Source organism: Mandrillus leucophaeus, unplaced genomic scaffold (assembly GCF_000951045.1).
Source record: "Mandrillus leucophaeus isolate KB7577 unplaced genomic scaffold, Mleu.le_1.0 Scaffold170, whole genome shotgun sequence".
NCBI classification, from domain to species: domain Eukaryota; kingdom Metazoa; phylum Chordata; class Mammalia; order Primates; family Cercopithecidae; genus Mandrillus; species Mandrillus leucophaeus.
Window position 1 is genome coordinate 918,897 of NW_012101699.1, and position 9,432 is coordinate 928,328.

The 9,432-nt window shown below is 51.0% G+C and overlaps 1 protein-coding gene across 3 annotated transcripts in view; it reads left to right on the top strand.

Annotated features, from left to right (window-relative positions):
- Positions 1 to 9,432, top strand: part of RASGEF1C (RasGEF domain family, member 1C) — a 42,802-nt gene that overhangs the window by 22,052 nt on the left and 11,318 nt on the right. For all 3 annotated transcript variants that reach the window (XM_011976852.1, XM_011976851.1, XM_011976853.1), the window contains 4 exons: positions 4,846 to 4,935; positions 6,545 to 6,647; positions 7,126 to 7,205; positions 7,288 to 7,383. In XM_011976852.1, the coding sequence (XP_011832242.1) occupies positions 4,846 to 4,935; positions 6,545 to 6,647; positions 7,126 to 7,205; positions 7,288 to 7,383 (369 nt within the window). The remainder of the gene's footprint in view (positions 1 to 4,845; positions 4,936 to 6,544; positions 6,648 to 7,125; positions 7,206 to 7,287; positions 7,384 to 9,432) is intronic.

Here is a 9,432-nt window from a genome sequence, read left to right on the forward strand (position 1 = left end):
AGTTCACGCCATTCTCGTGCCTCAGCCTCCCGAGTAGCTGGGACTACAGGCGCCCGCCACCTCGCCCGGCTAGTTTTTTGTATTTTTTTTAGTAGAGACGGGGTTTCACCGTATTAGCCAGGATGGTCTCGATCTCCTGACCTCGTGATCCGCCCGCCTCGGCCTCCCAAAGTACTGGGATTACAGGCTTGAGCCACTGCGCCCGGCCTAATTTTGTATTTTTAGTAGAGACGAGGTTTCTCCATGTTGGTCAGGCTGGTCTCGAACTCCTGACCTCAGGTGATTCGCCCGCCTTGGCCTCCCAAAGTGCTGGGATTACAGGCATGAGCCACCGCGCCCGGCCTGACTAACTTATTGTGCTAACTTGCACCTCTGGTACAATGTCAAATGGAAGGATTGATAGCTGGCATCCTTGTTTTGTCCTGATTTTCAAAGGAATGTTTTTAACGTGTCCCAGTAGAGTATGATGTTTGCTACAGGATTTCTTTAGAAGTCTATTATCAGCTTAAGGAAGTATCCTGTTCCTTCCTAGTTTTCTGAGAATTCTCATCATGAATGGTTGTTAAATTTCATTTTTTTTTTTCTGGACCTGTTACTCACATATTCTCTTCTCCTTTAAACTGCTAGCTGATTATTTATGTTAGTTTTTAAAATAAAAACTAATATAAATCTTTTGTTTGTCTGTTTGTTGTGGGTTTTGTTGTTGTTGTTGTTTTTGAGACAGAGTCTTGCTCTTTTGCCCAGGCTAGAGTACAGTGATGTGAACACAGCTCACTGCGGCCTCAACCTCCTGGACTCAAGTGATCCTCTTGCCTCAGCCCCCCAAGTAGCTGGGACTACAGGCACACGCCTCCATACCTGGCTCATTTTTGTATTTTTTGTGGAGACGGGGTTTCATCGTGTTTACCTGGACTGGTCTAGAACTCCTGAGTTCAAGAGATCTGCTTGCATTGGCCTCCCAAAGTGCTAGGAGTACAGGTGTGAGCCACCTCACCTGGCCTAGTTTTTCACTGCTGTTGTTGTTGTAGTTTGAGATGGAGTTTCGCATTTGTTGCCCAGGCTGGAGTGCAATAGCACGATCTCAGCTCACTACAATGTCTGCCTCCTGAATTCAAGAGATTCTCCTGCCTCAACCTCCCAAGTAGCTAGGATTACAGGCTCCCACCACCACGCTCAGCTATTTTTGTATTTTTAGTAGAGACAGGATTTCACCATGTTGGTCAGGCTGTTCTCGAACTCCTGACCTCAAGTGATCCACCCTCCTCGGCCTCCCAAAGTGCTGGGATTACAGGCGTGAGCCACTGCGCCAGGCTGTTTTTTAATCAATGTTGAATCAACTTTGCATTTCTGAGATAAACAAAACTGGGATAAATGAAATCGTTATCTTTTTCACATATCCCTGGATTTGGTTTGCTAATGTTTTGTTTAGGATTTCTACAATGTGAGACTGAACGGTTATTTCCCTTTCTGACACTGTTCTTGTGTAGTCTTTGTTTCTCTTACGCTGTTCTCTGTTCTTCCTGACAGACTGGAGTTACTTGTTCTTGAAGCATTTTGTAGAATTAGCCGATGGAACCATCTAGGCCTGGTATTTGCTTTGAGGGATGACTTTCTTGTACTAATTCAAGGTTATTCTTGTTTGTTTCTTTGTTTATTCTTGTTATTGATTTAATGGTTATAGAACTATTTAGGTTTTCCGTCTCTTCTTTAGTCTGTTTTGTAATTTATATTTTTCTAGGAATTTGGCCATTTCCCCTAAGTTTCCAAATTTATAGACATAAAGTTATTTGTAATATTCTCTAGGTATCTTTTTAATTTCTTCACATCCACATTGATTCATCTCTAGTATTTTGATTATTTACATCTCTCTTTGTTTCTTTATCAGTCTTATAAAAGGTTCATCAATTTTGTTAATGTTTTCAAATAAAGATCTTTTTACTTTGTTGATTCTGTAGATTGTAGTTTTTTTTACTATTTCATTTCTTTCTTCTCTACTCTTTATTATTTCCTTCCATCTACTTTCTTTGGATTTATATTGTTTTTCTAGTTGCTTATGTTGGATGTTCAGCTTGTTTTTATCCTTCTTTTCTAATAAAAGCATGCAGGATGATTTCTGTTTACATAAATTTTTATTTACAGCCCCCCAAGTTTTATTTTTTAACATTTTCATTATCATTCTAATTCCATTATGATTTCATCTTTGAACCATAGATTATTTTTAAAAATTTTTTTAAGTTTCTTTACATTTGAAAAGAATGCATATTATCAAGGAATTAAGTTCAAGTTTCCTTATTTGTTTATTACTTCAAATTGTGTTGTTCAGATTCATATTCATCCTGGGTTTCGTTTGGTTGTTCTTTTTCAATCTCCCTAACCTATTAATTACTGTCATGTGTGTTAAAATCTTCCATGTGACTGGAGGACTCAACTTCTCCTTATAAAGAACTTCACCTTTCTGATTATTGTTGCCTCTATATATTGAACCTATGTTACTAGCTGCAATCAAGTTTAGACTTGTGACATATCCCTGATGAGCTGAACCTTTTATCATTACACAATTACTCTCTCATTTCTCCTAAAGCTTTTTGCCTTAGGATCTTTTTTGTTGCCTTAAAGTCTATTTTGTTCAAGATTAATATAGCTATATAATATTTATCAGATATATATTCTTCTTTTTTTAACTTATATGCTTGTGTTTGGAGGTGTATCTCTTGAAAGTGGCAAGCAGCTGCATGTTTTAATTAGTGTTGTAATCAGTAATCCTTAAGAATCTGTTCTTGCTATCTTCTGTTGTAGTATGTAGTTATCTTCCTTATCTGTTTACTTTTCCTCCTTTCTTTGCTTCTTTTGAATGAATAGGTCTTCCATTCCATCTTCCCCTCTATTTATTGAAAGTTACTGCCGGGTGCAGTGGCTCAAGCCTGTAATCCCAGTACTTTGGGAGGCCGAGACGGGTGGATCACGAGGTCAGGAGATCGAGACCATCCTGGCTAACACAGCGAAACCCCATCTCTACTAAAAAATACAAAAAACTAGCCGGGCGAGGTGGCGGGCGCCTGTAGTCCCAGCTACTCGGGAGGCTGAGGCAGGAGAATGGCGTGAACCCGGGAGGCGGAGCTTGCAGTGAGCTGAGATCCGGCCACTGCACTCCAGCCTGGGCAACAGAGCGAGACTCCGTCTCAAAAAAAAAAAAAAGTTACCGTGGCAGTTTTTTGGGGTTTTTTGTTTTTTGTTTTTGTTTTTTTGAGATGAAGTTTTGCTCTTGTCGCCCAGGCTGGAGTGCAGTGGCATGATCTCGGCTCACTGCAACCTCTGCCGCCAGGTTCAAGCGATTATCCTGCCTCAGCCTCCTGAGTAGCTGGGATTACAGGCACCTGCCACCACACCCATCTAATTTTTGTGTATTTAGTAGAGACGGGGTTTCATCATGTTGACCAGGCTGGTCCTGAACTCCTAACCTCAGGTGATCCACGCGCCTTGGCCTCCCAAAGTGCTGGGATTACAGGCGAGAGTCACCGCGCTTGGCCTACCCTGGCAGTTTTAACAAACACATTTATGTTAAGTTTCATCTTTTAAATGCTGGTGTATTATACAGTGGAAAGTTCTATATCCATTTAAAAATTTTGTTTCCAAAGGATATGTTATGGCACAGGGAAAGGTTTGCATAGCAAAGTACGGGAATGTGTATGGTTATGATAGATGCATGCATACACACAGCTGGCGCTCATTGCTCCCAGCAGCTGCGTTCTATAAAGTCAAAAGCACTGAATGAGTGAGCACAGAACCGTTGCTCCCAGGGGAAATGCAAGGTTAGGTTCCCTGTGAGCCTCTCATCACAGCGTTTTTGTCAACGGATCCATATATCACCATGTTTTATGTGTGTTTATGTTTAAAGACATTATTTAATATAAATTATTGATTAATATTGATCTCATGGCCAACAGTGCTATTTCTCATGGCTGAACGCTGCTGTTACACACAGTTTCTCTGTGAGGCACAGGGCAGCCTTTGCCTGCGTGGGAACACTAGACGGCACTTCGGCACCATGCTCGGGGGCCTTTCTCAACAGTGAAATTATCAGCGAAAAGTACAAAACCGTAAAGGACACGATACTCAGTAGGCCAAGTCTGAGAGTGAGATGCAGGAGGACAGAGCATTGCCTCGCCTCTGCTGGAGACGCGCACGGACACTCGCGACTTCAATATTTGCGCCACCCCGCGCATGTGTACAGAAGACCACAAAAGTGACACAAGTTTTTGGGGTTACAAATACATTTTAGAGAGGAGGCAAATTTGCAAATACAGAATCCAGGAATAATGAGGTTCGTGTGTGTGTGTGTGTGTGTGTGTGTGTGTGTGAAGTTACATTCTAAAATGTATTTTTAGGCCGGGCGCGGTGGCTCAAGCCTGTAATCCCAGCACTTTGGGAGGCCGGGACAGGCGGATCACGAGGTCAGGAGATCAAGACCGTCCTGGCTAACACAGTGAAACCCCATCTCTACTAAAAAATACAAAAATCTAGCCAGGCGAGGTGGCGGGCGCCTGTAGTCCCAGCTACTCAGGAGGCTGAGGCAGGTGAATGGCGTAAACCCGGGAGGCAGAGCTTGCAGTGAGCTGAGATTCGGCCACTGCACTCCAGCCCGGGCGACAGAGCGAGACTCTGTCTCAAAAAAAAAAAAAAATGTGTTTTTAAAAAAACTAAAAGGGTACACACCAAATCTTTGGTAGTTCTGGATGGTTTGGGGGTTTTGACATTTCCCGGGTCGTCGGGACCATGAACTGACCTCATGTTCTAAAAGATGATTGACAAGAAGGCTCAGAATGTGGTCCTGCGTGTTTTTTCTAGCCCTGCTTTAGTGACAAGACCAGCCACCTAGAGGCTTACGTGAAATGGTTCAACAGACTGTGCTACCTGGTGGCAACCGAGATCTGCATGGTGAGTAGACAGCCAGGGTGGGCACCACCTGGCATAGCCCAAGGCGGCTGGAGTTGGGAGGAGCCTACTGGGGAAGGAACCGGAAGGACACCTTGAGTCCTGTTCATTTCCAAGTCCAGTGCCAGGCTGGGCACCCCTCCAGGACTCCAGGTGACACCAGCTTTCCTGCAGTGACATTTCCCTCCAAGTAGAACCCAGGACAGATCCACCGGCCAGGCACAGAGGGTGTTGGAGAGGGTTTGCTGAAGGAGTGAGAGGCAGTCACTCGCAGCCCCAATGGCTCTGCTCTCTCCATCTGTGCCGGCCTGCCTTGGGCAGCCGGGCCTGCAACTGGCCTTGTTTGGCTTGCTCAGGACCTAGAGGTGGACGTGATCTGACCTCTAAGCACTGGAGACACATGTAAAAGCCCATAGTTCCAGCTGCTCCTGGAAAGCACCAAAACTCAGCAGCGTGGAGCCAGACGTGCTTGTCACTGAGTCGCAGTCCCCCTGGCCACACCCACCCGTCCTCCTCCTTGCAGCAGAGGGGCCCTCCTCTGAACCCACTCTCACCTTAAGATGAAGCCCAGGGGGCCGCTCATCCCAGGGCCAGGCTGGAGGCAGCGCCGCGGCAGGCCGGGCTCTCCGTGGCAGGTGCCGAGACCGAGTATGGGGCATGTGTTCATGAGGGGTCCACACCTGCGGACGAGCATAGAGAGGAGGCAGCCCCGTGCGACGATGTGGCGACAGACACGGGTTGGCCTCTGTCCCCCACCTGGCTCAGCCCCCATCACAGGGCGGGCTGCCCTTCAAAGGACAGGGCCGGCTTTGGGTGGGCAGCTCTCTGTGGCCAAGACAGCCCCTGGAAGGGGGTTTGGTGACACATCTCAGAGCACAACACCCCACTTCTTGGTGGCAGTAAAGACCCTTGCTGCATCTTTGGTGGGCAGGCAGCACCCACCTGTGTGGAAAGAATGCAACGCAGGCCCCGCTGGCCCAGCCCACTTCCCACCCTCACGCCGCTGGCTGCAGGCGAGAGGGCCGAGCCCGGGTGAAGCTTGCTTGGCCTGAGCCTCCCAGGGAGCCAGCTGTGGCCCACGATGGCCAGGGAAGGACATGGTGTGGTTCTGCACATCAGAGGGGTCTGAAGTCCCAAGCGCCCGACCACAAACAAGGGTTTACCAGTCACGCAGTTGTTAGATGGAGAGAGCGGAGAGGCTGCTCGAGGGACAGGTCTCAGGGCCAGCTTGTACCCCAGTGAGGGGAGAAAGCCCAGGGCTGGGGAAGGTAGGTGGGGCTCTCTAGTTTAGGGAAGGAGTTGGGTGGGAGCCGGGCCCAGAGGGAGGAGGGCGCTGGAGGGGAGCTGTGGAGCATCTCGTGAAGGTGCGTCTCACCTGCTCCAGGGCTACAGGGAGTGCCTGTGCCCCACCGGGCCCACTTAGCCCTCTATGGCATCGGGCTCTGCTGGCTCGGCCCATGAAGCGCTCTGAGACCCTGTTTCCCCTGGGCCTCAAGTGCCCCAGCTGTGCAGTGGGTTTAGAGAGGGCGAAGAGGGCCGGGTGACGGGGGCGGGCCTGGTCAGGGCAGGGTGGAGGCGTGTCACCGCTGAGGCTCTGCTGCCCTGTCCCCAGCCAGCCAAGAAGAAGCAGAGGGCCCAGGTGATTGAGTTCTTCATCGACGTGGCCCGCGAGTGCTTCAACATCGGCAACTTCAACTCCCTCATGGCCATCATCTGTGAGTGGGCCGGCTCGGGCCTGGAGTCCCCAGTGCACAGGCCCCCCCAGAGGTCGGAGCGGGTGCAGCCAGGCAGGCAGAGTGCAAGCCGGGGCCGCCTCTGAGCAGCAGGAGGGCGTGGGCTGGGCTGTCTGAAGGCCTGGGCAGTCCCATGTCCCCGCCTCAGAGGTCCTGGGGAGCCGTGCCTTTTGAGGCAAGCCCAGCCCCCTCGGGATGTTTGGTGGGGGCTTGGTGGTATGTCCCCAGACGCAGAGAACGAGGGCCCAGTGCAGGTGCTCAGTACAGAATGGGACCGGCATGGTGGGAGCAGACCCACCTGACCGTGATGTCCACCAGCACCCCCTCACCCACCCACCGTGTGACAGACTGAGCCCTGCAGCCCCCAGCCCTGGTCAGGGTGCAGCCCAAGGGGCTGCAGCTAAACAGAGGTCCCCCTGTCCCAGAAGCAGCCCTCTCCAACTCTCCCTCCCTCTTCTAGCTGGCATGAACATGAGCCCTGTCTCCAGGCTAAAGAAGACCTGGGCCAAAGTGAAGACGGCCAAGTTTTTCATCCTCGAGGTAAATGAGGCTGCTGGGCTGCCGAGTGCCTCCGGCCACCCCCTGGACAGAGCTGCCCACATGCCTCCCTATCTCCTTCCAGCACCAGATGGACCCAACAGGGAATTTCTGCAACTACAGGACAGCCCTGCGAGGGGCAGCCCACCGCTCCCTGACGGCCCACAGCAGCCGAGAGAAGGTGGGTCGGGGCCAGGTTGGCCCAGCGGGGCTGCAGGGGAACCGGGGTGCTGGCTCAGAGTTCACCTGCTGCAGCTCCTGCCCCGCTGCAGCATCAGTAATAGACAAGGACACAGCCAGGTCTCCGTGTTTGCATGCCTCCAGTGTCGGGAGCTCACCACCTCCCAAAACTTGAGGGAAGCCAGCCTCAGACAACTCTAACTGATAGGAGGTGCTTCGTGAGGGCCTGAAGCCGGGCTGCCTGGAGTCATCCTTTCTTGGGGGCCACACGAGTGAGGCCACTTCGTCTTCTGCTCACCAGTTCTTCAGAGGCCCCAGGCCCCTCCTCTCCTCTCCTGAGTCAGCGGCCCCAGACCTGCCCTGCCACACTACAGTTTCCAGGCTCCTCCCACTTGGGGCCCTTTGGTCCCTAGACAGCTCCATTTTTCAAAATTTCTTCTGTTTCAGATAAAATTGAGGTTCCAGGTACACAGGATCTTCCACCTCCCTGATTCTAAACATAATACTTTGAATTTTGTGGCCTCAGATCACATTTGCATTTTTGGCAATCACTGAACCAAGCTTTTTCCTCACCCAAACTGCCTGTTTACAGCTTGTATTCTTTTTTTTTTTTTTTCCTGGAGATGGAGTCTCTCTCTGTTGCCCAGGCTGGAGTGCAGTGGTGCAATCTTGACTCACTGCAACCTCCACCTCCTGGGTTCAAGCGATTTTCCTGCCTCAGCCTCCCAAGTACCTGGGGTTACAGGCGCCTGCCACCACGCCCGGCTAATTTTTGTGTTTTTAGTAGAGGCAAGGTTTCACCATATTGGCCAGGATGGTCTTGAACTCCTGACCTCAGGTGATTTGCCTGCCTCTGCCTCCCAAAGTGTTGGGATTACATGTGTGAGCCCCCGCGCCCAGCCACAGCCTGTATTCTTATATACCTGCATTTGTGGGGCCTTTGCTGACCTGATCAGTTTTATTTCTCCTCCAAATTCTACTCATGGCCTCTGGTGCAGAGAATCCTGCCCTGGTTCTGGGATTGCCGTGATCCTCTGGCTTGAAACCTGTTACCAGCCTGATGATCAGAGTTGTTCATCTCTATGGAGAGGAAACTCCGAGACTCGTTGTCCCTCCGAAGGCCCGTGCCATGCAGAAACATTAGCGGAATCACGTCCCTGCTGTGGTTCGTGGATGTCTGTCTCCAGCGTGAGGGATAACAGAACTCATTGCTGTTCTTGAAGTTCAGGTCCCCCTGGAATTGCACTGGAGGGATGCCAGTGGGCAGGTTTGGGAAGCAAGCTGAGGTGTGCACGCTTGTGCCACCTGCCAGGCCTTCCTGGCCCTCCACCCAAGGGGCAGGCACCAGCCACACGGATGGCTCTGTCCTGCCCTCCTGGCCTTTCCTGTTCAGGCTGTGAGTGTGTCAGTGACTCTGCGGAGGGGAGCAGCACCCGGGGATGTGAGACCTCAAATCCCAGGGCAGGTGGGTGGCCCGCCAGGAGCCAGAGCCCAGAAAGCCAGACAGCAGGGGCAGGAACCTCATGTCACTGAGCACCTGCCTCATTCCAGCCACTTGACCTCCACACCCCACAACTACTCTGTGGGGGCATCAGCATTGCCAGTTCCCAGATCCGCAGACTGAGTCTCAGGCAGGAGAGCTCACTAGTCCCGTCACACTGCAGGTAGGTGGCAGAGCCAGGATCACACTGCAGCCTGTCTGGCTGTGAGTCTCGCGGTCTGCACACCACCAGGCTGACTCCCGTTCCCAGGCATCGGGTGTGTCTGGCAGTCGCAGGGCACTGGCTACGGGCCTAGGCTGGATGCAGAATCGGTGTACAGGAGCTTGGTGCCGAGCTGGGCTGGGAGCCGTCAGCCATGGCCTGGGCACTCCGCACTGCTTCCTTCCTCTCTGTGGGACACGGGGCTGTGGGGCAGGTAGAGAGACTGGGATTTGGGTGCCTGTGCTCTGAGCCCCTTCCAGCTCTGGGTGCTGGGATGCTATGCATTGGTGCTGTAGGCAGGCAGCTTAGAGCTGTGTGTGTACTTTAACCACATTCTCCTCTCACTT